This window comes from Zootermopsis nevadensis, unplaced genomic scaffold (assembly GCF_977971745.1).
Source record: "Zootermopsis nevadensis isolate Lab colony 2312 unplaced genomic scaffold, Znev_1.0 Znev_ptg000017l, whole genome shotgun sequence".
NCBI classification, from domain to species: Eukaryota; Metazoa; Arthropoda; class Insecta; order Blattodea; family Termopsidae; genus Zootermopsis; species Zootermopsis nevadensis.
This window is the reverse complement of record NW_028259149.1, coordinates 6,125,563-6,149,158: the sequence shown is the minus strand read 5'-3', so window position 1 is coordinate 6,149,158 and position 23,596 is coordinate 6,125,563. Positions and strand designations below refer to the sequence as shown.

Sequence of the window (23,596 nt, the reverse complement as noted above, 5' to 3'; positions counted from 1 at the left end):
AAATAACATTTCTTTGAAGAGCAATCTCTTGTACTGTCATTCCAAATGGCTAACTTAATGTAGAGTTCTGGTGAGAAGTTCGAAATGTTAATCTTCATGACTCTAGTATAATTTGATAATACAAAATTGTATTGAACATGTATTTATTCCAAATTTAAGTCTTATAATTTCATATACTGAAATACATCATTTCTTTCCTTTTCCGTACATATTACATTACTGATTTTAGAAAAAGGTCTTCTTGGAAGACCTCAGCAATAGACTATCGACGATTCTCATATCGATACTGCTCCTGAATTCTGCTAAATCGACTTTCACGAAAGTAGTTAGTCAGCTGGTGATTTGTATACGTGATTGAGCTTCCAGATAATTATCACAATAATTCACATGAATACAATGCAGAATGTTTTACGTTCACATCAGATTCTACATATCTGCAAAGTAAGCCAATTTATTGTGATCGGCGTATGTGACATTATGTCAGCTTGTTGCTTCAACGAAATTTTAAGAGCAATACACAAGGACTTGCCTGCACTGTATTATTCCGTTAAAGTGCGTTTGATATGATTAACTTTGGTAATATTCCAAATGCCTTCGTTGAAATAAGGACGTATAATTTTAGTAGTTCTTTCAGGAATTTCCGTCACCTTATCTCGACCCTATTTTAAGAGAGTGTAACATATTTTTTGTTCATACATTTGCAGTTAATTTCGAATGAGTGAAGTTGGGCCAGAATTGTTTATTTCTAACATCTAGAGAAGTTTGGTCTATTATAAAATCTCATCTGCTAAAATTGCTACAATTTTAGCTTCAGCTTCAGAAAACTGTGTACTTGTCCTTCATTCTTTGCTTGGTTAGTGCCATGTGACGTGAAATTTACAGAATGTATACAGTGATAATATATTTGTGCTGTTGTTTCATACAGTTCCATCAGTTGCACTGAAAATGCATCACGTGCCTGCTGCTGAAACTGAGCAGATTAGCTCAGTGATAACATCACATATATTAAGGATATGTGCTATGAATTTCGGCCATGATACACATTCTGCTGAACTGTAGTTTTCCTCAGTCTCTTTATGTACACGTCAGGATAGAAGATAAAAACAGGCCACTGCTCATTCTCCTTTAATCCTTTACAGTTCGTAAATACCTTACTATTTAACACTACATAACCTCAATTTGACAGGGTACTATGTATTTTGCAGGGAAAGACTATGATGTTGATACTAATTAATCGTTATAAAGTTACAGAAGGCTTTCAGTAATTAAATGTACAAAACATTTAAAATATGGATTTTATATAAATTAGTTAGCAGTGTGTGCACATTCATCACAATCTGATTATTCACCTTTGCTAATGGCACCAGTTATCTGAGGTATGTGACCTTTCTGTGAAACTGGATTCCCCATCTAATCAGCCTGGGAAAAGAATATTGGTCTTCTCTTATTATAAAGTGCCTGTAATTGATTGCCTGATCTGAATTAAATTTGCAATATGTTGACAAATTTTAGTAAAACTCTCCAGTATAAAATTTCATGAATTTAGCATCACTCTTCATTTACATGCAGTAATTCTGCACTAAGTTAAACATATTGATGAAATTTGGTGCATAGTGTCATTACCGTCATTTATTTGTCAGACTGAATTTTGGTCCCATTAGGACTACCTGACTGCACTTACATGAAGGTATGAGTACATTCGAGATATTGAAATAAAGTGTGTGGAAGGAAGTTTCAGGTAATTATAATGTATATTCTTCTATTAATAAATTTTCTGTTCATAAAGGAGGATGAGTATTCTTAATTTGTTATAGTTCCTAGACCTCCAGATATTACATCTGTAGACATCTGTCAGAGAAAAGTATAACTAAGTCAAAACATCTGGTGAGCAAAACAGACACAAGTATCATTCCTGCCAAACACTCCTGAAATTATTGATACTCTCTTTTTCTAAAATATTTTGTATGCATTTGCTGTAATTTTGGAACAAATCTCCACAGAAGTATGGAAAAGAACAGTGAAAGTATTGAGATGACAGAAAACAATTGTGTGATTTGACTCATTAGCAGTCACAGTTACTGCTAAAGTAAAAGTAGAACATGAATATCAAATGTTCTAAAGCAGGAACATAAGACTGGATGTCTGAGAACAAGGGTGCTGAGGAGGATATTTGAATAACAGAGAGGAAGCAACAGGAAGCCGTAGAAAATTTCAAAATGAGGTGTTTTGCTCTCCTTATCATTTGTAGTGGACACCAGAGAATTTCAAACTCAGATATTTACAATATTAGTACAAGATAAATATAAAACCTTAATGTGCCAAACACTAAACTCAGTAAACATCAAAAAGGAGTTTACTATACAGGAATTAAGCTATTCAGTAATCTTACCCCCACTACAACTGTTTGAATCATGATACAGAGAAGTTTAAAGCAGCACTAAAAGAGTATCTCCTGTCTCACTCCTTATACTCCATAGAATAATTTACCTAAACCAAAAATGTTCAGCTATTATAAATACATGTAAGTAATAGTGTTATGTTTTCTTGTGTAATTAAAATTAAAAACCTGAATTTGTGAAAGTGGTAGATATATGGGTTAGCTTCAAGGGTTTCTGAAAATCATTTTATTATTTTTATTTATTTGTTTACAGTCTTGTGCTCAGAATGTATTTTACAGAAAATGCATAGGTCAAATCAGACATTTCTCTGGCCTGTACCAGCCTCGCTATAACAATGAAGAACAAAACAAGATCTTACAAGTACTTAATGAATCCAGTGCAGAAGAGCTGTCCAGGTAATAGCTATTTTCAACATTAAGTTGTAAATTAGAATTGAGTTAATTCTCTCCTTTTAAATATAACTTTATGTTAATATGGAAAGTGCATTGAAATTTTATATATCCATGAGTATAAAGAGTTATTTTCATCTAGATATCACTCTAGCTTATAATATGGAATGTTTAAGCTTGATGAGACAGCCATTCACATTTTTGTTGCTTCCTTAACTAATGATAACCAAACTTAATTGACATTCTTGTACACAAAGGTCAAACCATAGTATGGCAGCTTTTGGGTAAACTCATAAATGCACTTATATGAAACTTTACATCACAGAAATACAGAAAGTGAATTGCAAAATTTGTGAATTCGGTAAGGATACTGAAAAGTATATTTTTATTCATGTTAAATTTCTAATGGTATTTTTTATACTTTCATGCCTACCAAAATACCACTAATTTTCTTGTTCTTGTTTGTCTCTACTGTGCACATATGGAGATATGAAAAATATATAATTTAAGTCACTGGCAAACATAATTGAACTGAAAGATACCTACACAGCAGTAAATAACATGAACAAACTTTTACAGATATGTGAAAGATGCAGAATTCTATGGCTATCGGAATAAAGTCCAGAGAAATTTTATAAGTGATCTCAAATATATATGTGTATTTGTCTTAATTCTCTAACTTTATTAACAGCAGTGAAAATTCCCACAACTTGAATTATCCATACCTTTTGAGTTACATAAGCACATCATTCTCATATTAATTAAAACCAACAAACTCACATTTACTGTTTTAGGTTTGATATCGGCAAAGGTCGTATAAATAGCTTGCAACAGTTCCGGCGTAAACGAGGCCAGTTTTGCACATTAGATGCAGTTCTTGAAGTGGATGGTTTGGGGGTGAAGGTCCTGGAGAAACTTTGTGACAGTATATTGAACCACATTTATGGTTCTGAAATGGAAGGTTCTGTAGATAAATCTCAAGTACAGAAACAGTTGAAATCATCCAAGAATCAGAGAAGCCAGATGCTTACCCCAACACTTCAATTAAACCAGAAAATAGTAAGTTCTGTTTACAACACAAAACGGGGATTGTGGTCTGGCTTGAGACACTGCGTTGTCTTGTGGTTACCATTGTTTCTGCTGAACTTATTGCCCCTGTATTTTACCCTAAAGATGTAAGCAACAGGTTTCATCAAAACATTAGTGACTATCTACAAGACTATGTGGTGTCAAATCCAGTTTTTCACAGTCATGACAGTCTTTGTCAGGACAGGCAAAGGTTTACACAGATGAAAATTGATATTTATATTTTTGGAAGAGTCTTAAATATTGAAGAGATAATCAGATGCTGGTTTTGGTATCATATATACATATTTTAGTAACTAATAAAAATACACTTGTGCTTATAGAATAAATTGCCGGCAAACATGTGGAGCAAAAATTCACATCTGAGCACCTATCTTAGTTTCATATAAAAATAATAATTTATTATTATTATTATTAGTTTTAATTCAGGGTTTCCTGTTATCTATGCAGGTAGTGCAGAGTGCTGTTGGTATTCATATTGGTGTCACTGCTGTAACATGGGCTCATATTGATTGCAGTGGGAAATTACTTCATTGGGATCTGCATAGTCTTGAACTTGGTCCCAAGAAATTACATCTCACATCTTTGTTTGATGTTGTAAGTCTCATGTATCAGAGTGAGTTATTCTCATAAGTGTTTATTAAATCTTAGATAGCAATAACAATATGCATTGTTAAACTAAAGAGGTGAGGGAGCATTTTCATGCTCTGGCTGCTTTCTCTCTGGGGGAAGAGCCTCCAGAAAGAAATGGACAGAAGACTAGGCATACCCTAGAGCCACTCCAAATGTGGTAACGAAGAGAAAAATCTGAAGCATGAATTTTTTATTTTCTCTTGTATTTTGTTACATATGTGAAACTTTTATTACATAATGAGAACTATATTTGTAACAATTCCTTAACAGTAACAAAATGTCACTTTAATTGGCAGGTTCAGAATATATGTGAAAGATTTCCTGAGGGAGATTTATTCATCATGGAAGATAACATATGTTCTGTACAGTCACATCAGAAGCTACCAGCATCTTTGTCCATCAACTTGCAGACTTCCCAACTTACTGCCATGTTTGTAGCTTTACTCAACAGTAAGCATGGAAGAAAATTTTAATTTGTTTGAAATTGTTATGTAAAACAAATGTTGTGTAATTCCGTTTTACAATTTATGATCCTGACTATTCAGTGAAAAGTGTGATTCCTAAGAGCAGTCAAAATACAATCCATGTAAATATAGAGTATGGATATTTCTTCATTCCAGATTCTCCACTGTCTCTCAAGGAGTCACAATCTGAATATCAACACCGTGTGTTTTTCTTACGCTCCCGACTACCAGCACGTTTATTTGGAATTCTTGTTGGTGCAGAGAGGGTGTCTGCACAAACAGTGGTATTGGACATTCTCTCTGAAGCTCAGAAAAATTCAACAACAGAACCAGCCAGAAGAAACCTAACCACTAGTAGATACAGCCCTATTAATGTCAATCAAGACTTAATAGAGAGCTACCTCAAGAGAACAAGTGTGGAGAAAGAGAACTTATGTTGGGCCCTGCTACTCACAATTACCTTCATGGATCTCATTATACATCAAAACCCTCGGAGTCTGAAAACCATTACTGGCAGGAAGTAATGATTTGCAGTGGCACAGCTAAGTTGTAGAAAAGGTTCAGCAGTGTGTGTGTGAAGTACAGATCATTCCAGTGCTTAGGATAGGCCATGGTGCAAAGACAAACTTTATCATGAGCCTGACAAGAGAGAATGTCAGTCTAAAATTTTAGTTCAGTGTAATTTCTTGATTTTTCTTATTTATGTATGTTTTTTATACAAGGCTTCAAGTTGTCTGTGGGCCATAGTTTGCTAGCCGACTCTGTTCTGAACTTGACAGACAGCAGTCACCAAAACAATTTTTGAGATGTCCATTTTTAACCCATCCACTATTATTTAAGGAGATATTAATCCTTTTCTTGGCCTTTGAAACTAATTTTGCTTATACAACATTAAATATTAAATTAAATAATTTCCCCCCTTCGAAATTCATTTAGTTTCTACAACATTAAATTCTTACGTCCATTTTATTGCTGTGGACTTTGTGGGAAAACCACCTATGTTACCAGCAATGTGATATATTTGGTAGAAAGGTTTTGTGTATGATGTAGAGCAAAATTTCCCACTTGGAACAATTATTCCCTCAATAACAGTGAAAGGGTTAAATTTCCAATGGAAACGTTGTGTTTCAGCAGAAAAATGTCACCTTGTATTTATGGACAAATAAATTTGCATTAATAAACAGTAAATACTTTATCTTGGCCTAGTTTACACTGGGGAAATATTTATGCCTTATACAGTCTCCTTATTTAGATCCCAGTTTTACACCAAGTATTTCATATTTGCTAATATTTACTTTTATTAACACAAACATATTTTTGCACACTGTGGACATTTACTGCTTTAGTCACAAATTTTTTATTCCATCATCTTAAAACGTTATAAACGTCACAGAAGGTCACATTGACTGTTGCAATTGCATAATATTCAATATCATTTAACATTTTGAGACCAATTGATTCTGTTCTAAAACAATCCTTGAATTACTACGTCTTAGCTTTCAGCACATCACCCCTACAATGAACACCTTTGACATGGCCAAACTTTTTTAAAATTTCATGAGGATCTAACAAATCTACCTTAAATTATATATAAAACAGATAATTTCAAAAACTGCTTTATGCTTCAACAATCTCAGAATCAGAATCTCAAAGCTTGCTGTATTTATAATTTTAATCACAAAAATACTTGTAAGATATAAGGTTTTCACAGTGGTGAGTATGAAGATTTCTGGGTTGTTGCACTGTGTAGTCTGGTTCATCGCCCTGATGATGGAGGTAGTATATGACCTCTGAAACGTTGGTAAACATCGACCAGACTACACAGCGCAACAACCCAGAAGACAGAAATCTTCACAAAAATACTTGCTTACAAAATCTGCACATTCATAACCTAGCAACATACCAAAATTTCATTACTTAAACAGTGATGTCAAGGAGAAAACTAAACATACAATTTATGCAAATGCCATGTTTTTATTTTAAATTTTACATATAAATGACAATTAAATATTCTTAATAACTTTAAAAGGATGGACGATTCTAAACTTCAACTCCTATCATGTAAAATGTATAAAAATTAAATTTTATCTGCATTAAAGTGCACTGCCTAATATAAGAAAATGTGAATAACTGCATACTAACACTGACTGGTACTAATTAACCTTTTGGACACCGTCATGTGTAATAAAGAGTACTTTTTATGTGTAGTCACTTCTAACCTGAAAACAGAAACTGTAAATTCCTAGAAAATGTATGTGTGTGTAACACAAACAAGACTTTCTCGGATGAATTTTAATGCCTACTTCTTTTAAACGCTTCTCCATAAAACAGTGTCATAATTTCAACTATTACAGACTTTCACTACATGAAAGTTGACAGACATAACCTTAAAGTTTAGCATCATTTTTTTTAAATTTTTAATGCAAAAATAGCTGCAACAAAATTGGTCACATACACATGCATAATGTTACATTATACTCTATCAAAAATATCCTTATTGAAAGTACATACTTTTAGTGCTGTATTTAAATGGTGCTACTGATATTTCCACATTGAAATCACAACCACTATGTTCATGTTGGTATTATTCATGTTACGGAATAAAAATTGCAAGGTTCGTTTATGAAAATCCTCAGTTTGTCCAAAGTTGTTGTGGAGGCAAAACTAACAAGAGACATGTGGTTACCAGTCTATGTGTCAATTCATTAATATTGCTGCAAGACGCACAATACTTTGGATTAAAGGTTATAACGTTCGAAGGAAGTGGCTGCCTTAGTGTATTTTGGATGACTTCGTGTGGTATTGGAAGGTGTTCTAAGTGATGCAGAAAACTTATGCCTTTAATCTTTGGCAGAGTGGTGAATCTACAAATGAATTAAATTGGCATGTAAGATAACTTAAGTACCCACAGGGCGACGACGACGATGGTTCTCTAAACGTAGGTCTTTTCGCCATTTAACTACTTGGCACTGCTGGTGGCCCGAGAAGAATCTAGTATACATTGGCATGTTATGTTAATTTATTAGGTAGAAATGTAAGTGCTAAAAGAGCAAGAAGGAAATTCTGTTGGAAGCAAATAAAAAAGAAGTGAAGGTGAAAGTATGACTGGTTAAATAAATACATTTGATATCAAATAAAGAAAACATGGGAATAACAAAAATAAGTTTCATGTTGAAATAGAGTATAATTAGCTAAAGATATGCTAGTTTTCTTTCCTTTTCCTTCCCTTCTGAGGATGATATTAAGATAAATTTCAATATTCACTATGGTACTGCAATGATTATTATTGAAGAAATGTTATTAAATCTATGTGTGGAATGAAACTTGGAGAAGATTGATGGGGAGATCACTAGAATTCCATGATCAAAATATTATATTGTGATGAAGGGAATTTTTTCGCACAAAGAGGTCCCAAAAGAATGTAAATGACAAACATGTAAGACAGCTACTGGATGGATGTGAGACTTTTTAAAAGGGATCACAGGGGAACAAACAAATAAAAACTCAAAAAGATGTCCCAGATGAAGACAGAACACACAAGTTAATTGACAATATTTAAAGTTGACAAATATGAAACAAGAGAATCTTAAGGCCTTTCATCCACTGACCCACTTTTAGTGTGATTGATGCCACAAGAAAAGGAGTTACCTGCATAAAGTTCATTACTTCACTGTTAATTTCAAATATTCAAAGAAATCAACAGAATTTAACTAAGTATTCTATTATCTGTAAAACAACTCTTTATTGAAACATACAATATGATCAAATAGAATTTAGTAATGAGACCATGACATGCAACCCTCATTATTTGGATACAGGATTATTCAAACATCCTGGAATGCTGGAAGAAGAAATAAACATAGGGTGGTCTATGTACAAGTCTTCATTATTTGATTGTATTTCTTCAATCAGCTTGGGTAAAACAAACAGCTTATATAACACAGTGCAGTGTGGGAAAACTGTGGAGGAACACAGATGACAAAGACTTGTTCCAGCCTGTAGGGGAGAAGAAACCTTGCTACTTGCTCCACAAAATTATTCATACACACACTTTACATCTCATATGCAGCACTTTAAATATTTTAGTACCTCCCATTTATTCACAATCTATCCAAAATTTGAAATTTTGAACAAGTACATTTTAAACTTACAAATGTTATTTTCTGGACATTTCATTTTGTGACAAGAATTTCATCTTGGAGCACACAGCTTTATTTAGGATACCCCTGTAAGTATAATTTTCAATGGTTTTGATATGTTCCAGTGGTCAGGCATAGTTATCAATATAGCAGAAACAGACCATATGGTCACATTCAAATATGCCATATAAACATTTTCATCGAGTTCAATATGTATACCTGTATGCTTTGCCAGGCGTAACTCCATTCAGGATTCAAGTCTTCAACCAAATAAAGACCACATCCATAGACATCAGTAAAATCCTAAGTTACATATCACTAAATATTTCCCATTTTTTGGGAAAGGGGGGGAAGTCTTAATGAATCTTTATAAATTTCTTTTGGAATAGAAATGGTGTTTTGAGGCTTGCTTGGATACTTCACCACTACAATATTAATTAAATGGGGACCAAAACATTTATGTAATTTCTGCTCCTTGATAAGAATTCTAGTCAAAAAATAAAAATATAAGACTACTATCTTCTGTTCATTTTTTATTACTGGCACCTTGTTATCAAAACCAAAATACTGCTGGGAATTTTACATTTGAACCATAAAAATATATATGAATCATTCCAACTTTTTATTTTGAAACCTTTCACTGTTAATGAAGAAGAGTATGTCAGCATGCCGATTAATACTAAGTCATAAGAATGTCAGAATATGGATATCCTCATCTGCTACAGGGATTGGGCCTATTGGCCCGTTCTGGGACAGTTGCTCAAGGCAACTTGTCCTTATTAGTCTTGTAAGGTGCATTTGAGTAGTAAGTGACAAGACTACTGCCTTTGCACAATTTCTACTCAATCCTGATTTTGACTGCCAGAGCCATCTAGCAGTGAATCAGGAGAGATATGGGTGAGAAATGGCCACTGAATTTTGCTTACGATACATCTTGTATCATGCTCATATAGTTCTTTTACATGCCATAAATCTACAGTTATCATACCGTTTAAAAACTATTAAATTTCATACACCTATTTTTGTGCTGCAGACTTCCCTGTCATCTGATCTCATACAAATTGTACAGAATAAGGGGCAATGTCATGAATAAGCTGTGAAATAAAGTGCTGATTCCATGCCTAAAGGCATATAAAAAACTTTCAGCCATGTATTCTCAGACACTGCCAAATGGAAGTGGATTGTAATTTCACACTCTGACCAACATAATTCAAGAAAACTGCTCCAGGTGCATTTTGAACATGAGGTTAGGTCAGCTCAAAGAGGCTGCGGACATTGTGGTGAAGAGAAAAATTGCCAACATCTGGAACTAAATTTAGCTGTCCAGTTCATAACAATGACACTTATAATTCAACTTGCAGGGAGGGGGAGGGCGAGTTCTTTGTTTTATGTTATGGAATTTAAAATAATTTTTGTTTGGACTTGGAGATAATAAAGGCCTAAATTCATAGAACTAATGTTACCCATCAACTTTTAATACAGTACCTTTCTTTTATATTTATCTTTAACTGTATAAAAATTTATTCATACACTGTTAACTACATTCATAGAGCAGGGCAGAACTACCAACATGAATGAACATGGTAGCAACATGCCCTTTGATGTGATCACTAAATGTAATGAATTTATTTTATATTTTAAAATAATACTTACAAACCACATCATGAGGACAGTACACATTTAGAGGTTACTTGACACACAAGATAAAATATTTTTGATAATTCCAGTAAAACATGGTGGAAGTACAAGAAGGTAACTCATTTTATCTCCCCTTTTATATTTTAACATTGGTGAAAGCTCCTAGTGCATTCTAAAATTATTTTCAGAACTTAGAAAAGTTTGGCAGTGTTACAAAGTGTATTCACTTTATAAAAAGTTTCTTAGTCCGAATGAATTTCCATGTCATCAACTGATCAAGATTCATATCTCAGTAATATACTGATCTCTGTCATTCATAGTAAGTAGAATATCTTACTGAAAATTCATAGTCAGCCAAGTGAAATGCTAACTGAAGTAGTTTGCAATATTGAACCTATATTATTCTTGTTGTATGTGTACACAAAAAAGAAATTTATCAAGGGGTAACTAATTTATTAAATTATTTTCTTCAAATATGGAACTGTTGATGCTGTTGTTACTTCCATGACTTATTCATCTCAAACCAACTTCATGCATTTATATTAGTAACAGTTTATAAGCACATCACTGGACTCGGACACTGTCATGACTGTTCCAAAACATGCAGTGCTGTTATAAGGCTGTTGCATTACACTAAACAAAGACTTAAAAGGTTTTATTATGTGCTCCAGAAACCCTCTGTCCATACAAAATAGAAATGAACTATAAAGAGCACTCATTTCCAAAATTACCAAGAGATTTATCATTTTTAAATCAATTAAATGTTGCACAGGGGTAAAAAGAAACATACATGTGAATAACAAATTTTAATGTATAATATATAAATGTACTGCATTATTAAGTATTTGTACTTTTGAGCAAATACTTTCTATCATTATGTGATGTACAGGTAATTATTTATAAATCTGATAAAATAAAAAGACAAATAAATTTTCAATCATAGAATGCAGAGTTAAATATAAAATTTGAGCTCAATATTAATAACGTGTCAATGTCAGCCAAAAAACTGCAATGAACTTAATTGCAGCACGTGATTTAACAAAAGCTTCACAAGACTTCTTAAAATGGAAAGAACCATACCCACGTATATAATGGATGAAATTACATTTTATTTGCTAAAAATTCCTCACGATATGATGGCAAGATGAGAGAATACTGATTAATTCTGCCCCATTGATTGGGATGATAAATTTTAATAGCTAGAACACTACAGAGAGGTATTATAGTAACAATGCCATCTTAAAACAAAAGACTGGTTCTCATTCAAAACCACAAAAAATTCAAGTGCCCTAACTAAGATGCCATGTATACAACCTTATTAATTAATCCAAGAACTGAGCAAAGCAACACAAACAAATATTTAAAGAATGTGATCTATTTATCCCTGTAATCTGTGGCTTTAATTCAAATATAGCAAATGCACTCAAATCTGCAATAAACTCAAATTATATTTTTAAGATAATTTATCATCATCACCATCATCATCAGGAACTTTCACTGAACTGCCCCATAACAGTCCAAAGATGTATCTAGGAACATTACAAAAGTAGGGAGCTTATAGTTACAGTAACAAATATGAAGACAATGACTTGCTTGTTACAGATCAAGATTTTGCTCTAAACAATATTAAATTACAGACTTGCATAACTTTACAAATAGAAAAGAACTTTTATTACTAAGGAATTGAAATGAGCATACCAACTGGACCAGTTGGTGCCACCAAACATTTAAAAGAATTTTCAAATTTAAATAAGCAGTGACAATTTAAAAGGAAAACCGTGGTTATCAATTTTGTAATGGGTAACATTTCATAACTGTTAATGTGAAAAACTGTTAGCTATCAGTGAAATATTTCATTCTGGTCCCATGCACATAACAGCAAATGTACTTTCTTCTGAAGCAAGTGTCATGTTGTGGTAAGTATAAACTGCCAATCAGTAACACCAAGAGCTCGATAAAATCTTTGTGGATTGGGATATTCTGAGTTGTGATACCATATAACCTTGTAGGCAGAACCCTAAAGATGTAGGCAATATGTTCCTCTGTAACACTTATAACAACCTACAAAATTATACAGAATCACAACAAAGAAGACCAGAATTCACATTATCACCACCTTGAAAACCTCAAATCTCAAACAAATACATCTTCAAAGTAGTAGAAACATTTTGTGTCTTCTTGTCTCAAAACTGCTACATGATAATATTTATTGGCTGCAATGAACATTCAAGCACCGTGAAATATACTTGTCAATCTTGTCTTTTTAATACCTGACTGATGCTGCATGCATAACTCTTAATGTTTGCTGTCCTGAAATCTGTCTTCCTTATATATATATATATATATATATATATATATATATAGTATGAGAAAATAACGTAGAAAATTACAAAATAAAACACTTATATATTCAATGAGAAATTAATTAGACTTCCTTTTAAATTGACTACCCTTGTTTATTTGGCCATTCTATTATTTTTTTAAAACAGTATTAAGAGAAGTTCATAAAACAGGAGGTATGAGATGACTTATGTGTAAAAGCTGATAGAAAAATGACAAAGGGTTCTACAGCCTTCCGAATTCTTAAACTTTCCACTGAAGTTTTAAAAAGGGCCTGACCTGGTCACACAGTGATGCATGTTACTTCAGCAGTTCCCAAACCATCAAGTTACAACAGAACATACAGTCAGCAACCATTGTCTTCACACATCAAAACATATTTAATGATCATGGATTACACTTCGTCATAATGCAGGAAATAATTCCTGCACACACATAAAGAACAAAAATCCAAAACACATTTCACTCCAAATTTACAGTATAAGTAAAAGTTACGGAATCATCAAATGATTCCCTTTCAAAACTTTGTTCTAATCAACTGTCACACATTTTGCTACAAACAAATTTAGAAAAATTGGTGTCAAATTGACTATTACTTACTATACACAGTATATACATGGTCAATATCCTTCAGCACCAATACGAGATTGAAAGTTACACTATGGCCTCCTTTCTGTGTGAGAGGAGGCACTAACTATCACAGAGAGCTATCAGTTCAATACATTTGGGAACTGCATCAACAACTGCATGCATGCACTTTCGTATCGCTCTGTATGTGTGTGTATATATATATGTATACATTTATGTAAGTAAAATTAATCATTAAATCTATCTTTAAAAAACACACATACACACACTAAAACAGTGAAACACAGACATGAGTATAGAGAGCTGCACAGAATTGTCATGTATAGACTCTCCAATGAAGTAGCAGAAAACTCCAGTTCAACTAAGTGCAATTCCAAAACATCAGTAGTAGTAATTGGAAAAGAGTTGTATAAAAAGAACTTCCTGCAAACAAGCTTTTCCCAGTGCACTGTGATGACTGCCATGTAGTGCAATCAAATGTCTTTGTGGAATGCCCTGCAAGATTAAAATCATCTCGCTGGCAACGACAGACATAACATTAATGTATACGGAACAACAAAAAACTCTTTAATTGCTGTCAACACATTTGTTTTAATTCTAAATCACACCTAATAATAAAAAATATGCTATAACTTTTCATAAACCAAACAAATAAAAAAATCCTTTCAGGAAAACATTATATACAAAAAAAATTATACTGCCACTCTGATCACAACTATTATAATAAATACATAATGTCCAAAACAGCAGCTTATGAAATGAAAATTAATGTGCACTGTATAAAAAAACTATTAGCATAAAAAATTTGGGAGTGTCAGAAATATCCTCCACAGCCACGTTTGTTATAAAATCTCAAAATAAGACTGACAGAAACGCCATAAACAATTCCATCATTCCATGCACACAGATACATCAAACTATAAGGAAGTCAAGCTAGGAAAGCTATGATTCCAGACAGAACTGCACATCATATTTAGAAATTATTCAATTATGCTCAACACACAAATAAGCAGTACAGAATTATCAAGAGTATCTATGCAAGATAAAAATGCAGTATATGGCATGTGACATCATGCATATACTATGCTGCCTTCTATTCACAGCTATGGATACTATATACCTCAAAACCATATTAGTAGTGCCTGGAAACAATCATGCATTTTGCACTTTAAAACAACAGCAATAATGTCAATCAATTATTTGTATTGCATCAACGGCCAAGATGAAGCAAAGCATGATAATGTTAAACTTTTCCCATGCTCCAGAAGGCATAGATATCTATCACGAGACTCCCTTATACCACAGCAAAAGACTGGGATCTTAATGATAATATTGAGACTCTAAATACAGTCAGTGTTTTTTACATAACATCACCGAAATTATGGAAGTCCGTTACACATCAAATTTGCATACTGCATATTCTGACCTCCACAAGAAATTATACAGATAAAATTCCTAACAGTGCAACAGTACCATGCTATATTTAAATTCCCATAATCACCCCCATGAAACCTAATCAAATTGAAAATGACCTCATAATTTACTCTGACAACTGTAAAATGTAAGCAGAAGAAAGTTTAAATAATTTACTTACAGGAGAACAATGGCCATTTACACATATTTTGTGATAATTTTGAAAGCTTTGACTTCATTCTGTTAAGTATTTTGAGTAGATGAATTCACACAGAATGACAGTTACATTTGGAACCGAGATGTACTGATATTAAAATTCCCAAATCAAACTATGGTTTAAAATGTAGCTTCAAGTTGTGACTAAAACTCATTGTGTTTGGTTTATTAATACCCAATGCACAATAAAATATAATCTCACCACAAAAAAACATGGTGACTAGGACAGAAATTGGTCTAAGGTACATACATTTTGGGTAGTACTGAAAATTTTCTCACAAACAGAACATCAAAGAAATTTCATGACAGAAAACGTTCCTTTATTACATTTTACAAATCTTGCCTGAATATTTTTCATTGTAATTCTTACATAATTCTGACTGATTCTCAACATGGTCCGTTAGTATGATTTTGTCGATAAGATTTTAGTACGAAATCACAGTATAAATTTCATTAAAACAAGTAAATATAATTCATATATTTATGTTTTTTTATAAAAAAAATACAATTTTGAAGGTTGAAGAAACAAACATGTTTTACTGTACTTTTAAAACAATGGGATGAGTTTTAAATTTATCATGTTACTATTAAACTTTCTTCTGGAAATCAGTAGAATTTTGAATAACATATGTGTGTATTAACAGTGTCTTTCTTACTCACTATCTGAAATATTGATGGTTACACTTCTGCCAAGTTAATGTGTCCATTTAAAATATATAATAAATATAACATCCAGACAATGCAAAATTCCAGGCAACTGTAGTTTGAGGCAAATTAAAGAGAGTCATCTACCCCTCAATCTCAATTAAATGTAAACAAGAAAAATAAAGCTGTTAAACTGTATTTAGAAACTAATCATATTTGTAAAGTAAAAATAAAATAACACATATACATGACAGGTATTTGATTTTGTAAATAAAGCAGCACTGTATGAACAGGATTGGCTAATTAAATACATCCATTACTATGAATCTGTAATTGCAAAAATAAAATGAATACTGAAAAGGACTCCCTCTTATATGTTTTAAAACTGGAAACTGACGGAGTGCAACTTAAATCTACACAATTTCTTAATAAATTCAAGAATCCTTGCATATATATGCTAATATATAATTTGGGAGGGAGACTTCTCACAATAAACCATTGTAATTCACTTCTAACTTTTAGTGAATTCCAACTATCATAATTTGGTGAATGCACAATAGAGAAATCATGTCTATTCACTTAAAGTTCCAAAAACATTTATGGCGTTTAGTATCAAAATTTGTCAGAAAATCTAATTCTAGTTTATATTGGTTCATCAAAACTTCTATTATGTGTAAGAGTATTAAGAATTTTCTGGGTATTTTATAGCTTAGTACCATATACTGTTTTTAAGAGTTTTCTGGATGAACAAAACTTGATATTTTGGTTCAAATTTCTTAAACTGACCGATGAATTTAAATTAAAAATCAACCAATGTTTAATGACTGGTAAAAACATCCACTCAATTAACTTCCACTGATATAGTGGCCTATCATTTATTTTATTTTGCTAAAAGTAGAAGAATGTATTTCAGAAGTCTTAATATTAAGAACCAGAATTCCATTCTTGCCAAAACTTGTCACACCCAAAAACTTTGTTTTAAACCCACTTTAAAAAAGATCTACCTCTCAAAAGCACAAGACACTTTAAGCCCAACAATGTTTCATAAAAATAACCCTTGCCCCAAAGCTTTGAAATGTATTTTGATATTAATGTATAGTACAAGACCAACAACTATGTAACACTGCAGATAGTTCTGAAACACAGACAATAAATCTGACTGACAACAAATACAGAATGACATATAATGGTAAAATTTACCAATTAGGATTCTTTCCTGTGAAGTGCTTCATGATGCAATACTTTTTTGTGGATAATTCTGTTTCAATTTGGAATAAACATTTGTGGAAAACTATCTAAACTTGAATATGCAAAAAAATTGTCCAACAAAACTGTGCTGAATACATATTTATGGACAATTCAAAAACTAAAATGATCATTTCTTTTTGTAAAAGACAACTACTACCTACAGGCTGATTAAATTAATTGAACTTATAATAGACAAACTATTAATAATTAATTAAACTAGTTTTAAAAAGTTTTCTTGCTCTGAAATCCTGTGTCATTCAAGTAATATATCTATCTAAAATTTAACATCAAATTTTACAGGCAAATCTAAATATGTTATAAAAACAGGTACAACATTTAATTTATTGCCAAGTTATATCAAAATTAAAATTGCATTGACTAAACCTATTTTGCGGTAGATGGCTCTCATTTGCAATGCTCTCAATGTCCTTATTAAACAATTACTTTCCACACTTTCGGCGTGGAATGAACCCTTGTAATAAATTCTATAGTTATATGTAACAATGAATGGCACAAACTAATTAAATTATCAAATGACAATAAATCATGCAGTAGGAAAGAATATATGAAGTTAACAAATGCAGCATTCTCCATTATTATTGCACTAAATTCATTTGTAATGAACTCTTGCCTGTTTCGCTTCCTTACAAAATCTAAGCAAATTTAAAGCTTAAGAAGTTCCCACATATCACAAGGAAAATAAGCCAGTTCTACAGAAACCACATGGTATTCCAGTACCATTCTTGTTATATAGCACATTTAAAACTGTGCAACAATAAAGAGATATAAAATCAGTGGAAACTGCTTCCATCAATAAAATAAATAAAAAAGAAGTATGCATGCATGTTGCAGTTAATATAGTGGCTAAACATAAACTCAAACACAGAGACACTAAATAAGATACTGACAACTAGTCATAAAGTTTTCATCTTTACACTGCTTTCACAAATTACAGTGTAAGAAACAATGACATGCAATAAATTTTCCTCTAGGGAAATAATTCCATCTTGTAAATATAAATCTCACTTCCAATTTATACTTGCATGGGTCCTCATTCTTGTACTTGGTTTTGTTTTAAACAACATTTCATACTACAATAATAATTTCAACTGATATATCCATATGTTGACCATAAAATGTGTCGACACCATCTCACTCTGCTGTCAGGTTGCTTTCCAAGGTGTTAAAGCACAACAAAGAGTGTGGCCTAACAGAGAAAGTCATTCTAGCATGGGACCAGAAAACAGGCAATGACTATTTCCTTCCACATCCTTTCCAGTACGTAACTTACAAAATTTCCCACTCAACACAAGAAGAAAATAATGAAAATCCAGCAAACAGAATGAGTGCAGATTGATGCTTATCCAGTCCACATTTTACCACCATACACAAAATTTGACTGTGGATATACAGTTTTTTGGCAGTTTAAAATATAAATACTTGTGGCGATGATCGTCATAACAGAGACATACTTTAGCTGAAGATAATGACAATGAAACAAAGGGACATTACAGATGCTGAAGGAATCACACCTCAAGGGGGGCAAAACTCATCCACAAAGAAACATGACAATTTGTAGTAGGCCTGTTCAGTCTACAAGATAATTTTACTTTTGTGAAGACTCTAATTTACCACTCTAGGTTTAGCCATCTTAACTGATTTTCTTTTAATGAAGTGTGGGAACCTTCTATGAGTGGTGCAACCCTGTCCCATTTCTATTAGACCTGATATTCCAAACCAAAAGCACATGTGGTATGATGTATTGGCAAGTGAAGTCAAAACACACATTACATTATACATGTCACGCTTATGCAGAGAGAATAGCTTCAAGCACCTAGAACTGACACATCTGCCAATGCTAATGCTTTTACAACCCAAAATATAACCTAAGCTTAAGCACAGAATAGTAAAAGTAGGCAGAAGTTACTTTATTTAAGCAGCCCTTAGTAGACAAAGAGCTTGACATGCCTGATATAGATTTATGGAGAATGTTCATTCATGAAATGCCTAACTGAACTAGTAGACTGTTTCAGTAGCCAAAACTGAGAAAAATGAAGATTGCAACATAGAAGGAAGTCAGAATGCAAACCCAACTCACTTTGTTGAGGAACTAAGGATGAATTTACATCTTCATCATACTTTCATGCCTGCATTTTAATTTTTATTATTCCTACTACCTGATCCATTCTTCAAACATAAAACTATCACTGGTACATTTAATGTGACTATGAATTGCCCAGGAACCTCTCCATGTTGTATGGCACATCTTCCAAGCGGCAAATGATTGGGATACTTCATTTGTAACAATCAATAATTCATTATACCAATATTATGCTGGACAGTGACAATGCCTGAGGTATATTTTATATACACAATATTTTGAGTTAATTTCATTATCTTCAGGAGATTGGTTGTCATACTGAGAGATCATTAAAACTAGTGGTGACAGAATCAAACCAGGGACCTTTTGAGTACTAAGATAAAATACTGACCACTAGATCACCAGAAATATAATTAAATACAATAAAATGTCAGTATGATGACAAATTGCCTGAAAATAATAATTCTTGTAATGTCACATATATGAAATATACCTTAAACAATCAACATAAAACTGGCATAATCATGTACAATGCACATAATTATGCAAAACTCAACAATGGTCACCCAGTAAAACAACAGATATGATAAAAACACTCACAAACTAATAGCCTACATTGGATAATTCTCTCGTACACACAAACCACAGCAGATATATCCAGCCTATGAACTCCCAAGACAATTTTGACTGTTATGAAAAATCGGGTACAAATTCATAAGAATGTCACAAATTAATGTATATGACAAACAAAGTATCTACACAAAAACTGATGAAGGTTTAAAACAAATTCAATCTCTCACAGCACACTTACCTATCAGAATGGAATTGCTGCTAAACAACCACATGTAGTTACATTTAAAAGTTACGACACTCATGTAAAGATTGTTATAAACAGATAAGAATTGTACTACTTATTTCTGTTAGAACTGCAGTAGTGCTAAATATAATTTCTGGTGTAAATACTTCAATGGTCATGCACATTTCTGCACTGTTCATCTTCACTAAATTGTTTATGCCAAAGAATGGATACATTAATCTGAAATTTTACTGCATATACATATATATATATATATATATTGTACATTTATCTCTGAAATAGTAGTACAAGTTTCTTTTTCTGTATCACGATCCCATTCAGTACATTACTGAAACTGCGAAATACCAAGATATTCAAAGAAAAATGTTTTATACTAATTAACTCATAACCAAATCAACCATAAACAATTTACACATAAACAGTAGTCAAAATTTTCAAACTACAACATGCAGACATCAAATGTAGAATAATCATGAAGGAAATCTTATAATGTCAAGGACCATCTTTTCTGTTTAGAAAAGTCCAAAAGGACAACTAAATTGAATGATGAAATGAAGACCACAGTACTGAATATTTTAACTTGCACCTATAAGGCAAAATGAAATTTACTTTGCACCCCACTTCGTTTTTGGTCACCAGAAAGTGCACTTAAAAATAGGCCATATATAAAATAACTGTACTGATCTATGCTCATTTTTGGAAACTGCTTTTTGGAGCTTTCACTGTGATTTGGCAGTGTCAGGTGGTTAAGGCAAAAAAATAATTTGAAAAACAATCCCCTTAGGACAAAGGCAGAGATGGTTCTTGAAACGTTGGTTCTTTCACCTTTTAGCCATCTGACATGGCTGGTAGCCCAAGAGAACATTATACGTTGCTTAGATTTTCAAAGTATCTATCAAATCTGAAAGAAAAACATCTTGGGTGGTGCTGGAGATTTCTGGTGTTTAGACACATTTCATGCATCTGAATCACACACACACACACACAAATTGTGAATCTTGACAGTGGCTGCAGAGGTGTTTCCTCAACAAATAATGCAAAACTAAATTTCTAAACACACAAAACCAAACACTGTACATTCCAGTGCACTCCAAACATGCTTAAATGGCAAGTGTTTCTAATGTGTCGGAAAGATCTATAAAGAAGTAATCTACACAAGTTACCGCTACTTTCCCTCTGTTAAAGCCAGGACCCTGTATGTGGTGGCCACACATTTTCTCGTGACAAAATAACCTTCGTCACGAATATTTTAGACATTCCAAGTGTCAATTTTACATACTTCAAATGCATGTATAATTTTCTTCCCTTCATATGGCAACAATGGGGAGGAATGTTTCATTCCACACCAAATATAGTAAAAAATCTATTTTCAGGGACAACGTGTTCATTTTCTAAACAAGAGTAGAACAATACTTCTATAGGCACTACATACAATACTTGTACAAAACCATGCTCTTTAACAGATCTGCAAATGATGCTAAAACGAGATCAAACAAGTAACAGTAAGAAAGAGACTACATTTAACTGTTTTTATAATATTAATAATATGATAAGACGGTATATTGCCACCATTTGTCATTTTAAAACCTCTTGTTTATGTGAACCTCGAGATAGGTTTCCTCCTTACATCATTGCCATGATGTGCAACATCTCGTTAAAACAAAAAATATGAACACTACAGATGGACATCTGCTATGCTCACTGCCTTCAACAGCACCTCATGAAAATCACGTAAAATATATATATATATATATATATATGTATTTCGTATTATCTACAATTTTGTTTCTTTTTTCAAAAGTTTCAGCACAAGCGTTATTACGGCATCAATACAAAAGTTATCTATATATTTATATATAACGCAGCTATCTCTCTTCCTCCTTATGTCAAGACACTATAATATTACAATCAATAATATGTACATTTTTCCTATTTCTTCATTTAAAATCTTGGCAAATTATTTCTATCACATACTATTAAACCAGTCTAAGACCGGCATTAAGTCAAGTGAGAGACACGACAATCTCTCTCCACTGGGCCAAGCACGACTTCAGTTCCGGAGTGAGGCAGCGGTTAGTCATTGTGCAGGCAGGCCTGTGGGAGGTTTGAACTCCCCATTGCCAGGAGCAGGATTTGGATTACCAGGAAACTGGGCACCGGGGCCCACGGCTGGCTGATGATTGAATGCTGGAGCATAACACTGGGGGAAGTACAGTTCTGGTTTCACTACGGCTGTGGGGGGAATACCTCGGGACAGCAGAGAGGGTCCGCGATCTCCCGTACTCCCCATGGCACCAACAGGGTGATGTTTTGTTTCCGACAAATTGTTGTTGCGACGAGACTTAGCTGCATGAGGATTCATGTGATTCTCAATGTGCTTCTTTACCTCTGGTTCTGTAGCAAAGCGACGTCGACAATTAGGCATGGGGCAGCAAAACGGGCGGTCGCCTTGATGTGTCCGCGTGTGCTGATCTAGAATAGCCTTTTGTCGGAAGTCCTTACCGCACTGCGAACACTTGTAGGGTTTCTCACCTGTATGAATGCGTAGGTGCTGGTTCAATATGGTGCGCTGACGGAAATTGCGGCCACAGTACACGCAACCATATGGTTTTTCATTGGTGTGTATGCGTAAGTGTTGCGTCAAGTGAGATTGCTGTCGGAAACGCTTCCCACATTCTGGGCACGGGTACGGTCGAGACTCTATATGTATACAGCCGTGCTGCAACAGTGTTGACTTCTGCTTGAATTCCTTCTGGCAGATTGGACAGCGCACATACAAGGGCATACCTGCACTTCGTCCATGTTGTATCACATCAGGCAAGCAACCCTTTCCACCCTGACCCTGCTTTAGGTACTGAAGTGCTCCAAAGTTCCCACCCCCAAAAGCTGCATGGTTTGCCCCCTTAGAATCCTTGAAGTAGGCAGGGTATTGCTGGAGGGAGTCAGGGGAGAAACACTGTCCATTGCCCCGCTGATCTGTTTGCTGTGAACTCCCATCCTCACCACCGCCAAATGTCGATGCAGCGTCATCCTTTTCTGCGTCGGGTGGATATGGCACATCCTGTGGCCACAGTGTTGGTGTCATCCCATTCTTGAACACGAGATGGGGACTCACATCTGTAAGGACACAACAAGACACACAAACCAACCTTGTAGAGCCAACATTACATGCATCAATATTCAGTTTTCATTTTGTTAATATTACACAATGAAGCAAGTAGCAAGAAAGCGATTATGTCCATATTACTGGCATGTTTCATGGCACCAATTGCTGGCACATTCAATTTCAGGAAATCTTCTATCCTGATTTTCAACAGCTGAGGGAAAATATAATTTTGAACTTGTTCATACCTTTGATTACTGCAGTTTACCAGCCGAGACAGAAAGGAACATGCATAGTATAATTGTCCCATCATAACTTCCCCAATACAAAACCCCAAAATTCAGACCATAAATCTGAGAATCAAACACTCTGCAAAA

The 23,596-nt window shown here is 33.6% G+C and overlaps 3 protein-coding genes across 16 annotated transcripts in view; 1 reads left to right on the top strand and 2 right to left on the bottom strand.

The window, feature by feature from the left end:
- wde (Fibronectin-III type domain-containing protein windei) overlaps positions 1-7,618 on the bottom strand; it is a 37,711-nt gene extending 30,093 nt beyond the window's left edge. The window contains exon 1 of the mRNA XM_087350213.1: positions 7,483-7,618. The gene's annotated coding sequence lies outside the window, so the exon portion shown is untranslated. The remainder of the gene's footprint in view (positions 1-7,482) is intronic.
- Positions 301-6,166, top strand: LOC110834504 (transcription elongation factor, mitochondrial). 3 transcript variants are annotated; one of them, XM_022073733.2, is made up of 6 exons: positions 301-441; positions 2,652-2,794; positions 3,583-3,847; positions 4,325-4,471; positions 4,804-4,957; positions 5,128-6,166. In XM_022073733.2, the coding sequence occupies exons 1-6, from the start codon at positions 388-390 to the stop codon at positions 5,493-5,495; spliced, it is 1,131 nt and encodes a 376-aa protein (XP_021929425.1). In that variant the 5' UTR covers positions 301-387; the 3' UTR covers positions 5,496-6,166. The 3 variants fall into 3 exon arrangements, with proteins under 3 accessions (XP_021929425.1, XP_021929424.2, XP_087206358.1); XM_022073732.2 differs by having other exon boundaries at positions 301-552; XM_087350232.1 differs by having other exon boundaries at positions 301-552; positions 4,804-4,937; positions 5,128-5,267.
- Positions 4,683-23,596, bottom strand: part of jim (zinc finger protein jim) — a 134,032-nt gene continuing 115,118 nt past the window's right edge. For all 12 annotated transcript variants that reach the window (XM_087350222.1, XM_087350224.1, XM_087350214.1 and 9 more), the window contains one exon: positions 4,683-23,233. In XM_087350222.1, the coding sequence (XP_087206348.1) occupies positions 22,194-23,233 (1,040 nt within the window). In that variant the 3' untranslated portion in view covers positions 4,683-22,193. The remainder of the gene's footprint in view (positions 23,234-23,596) is intronic.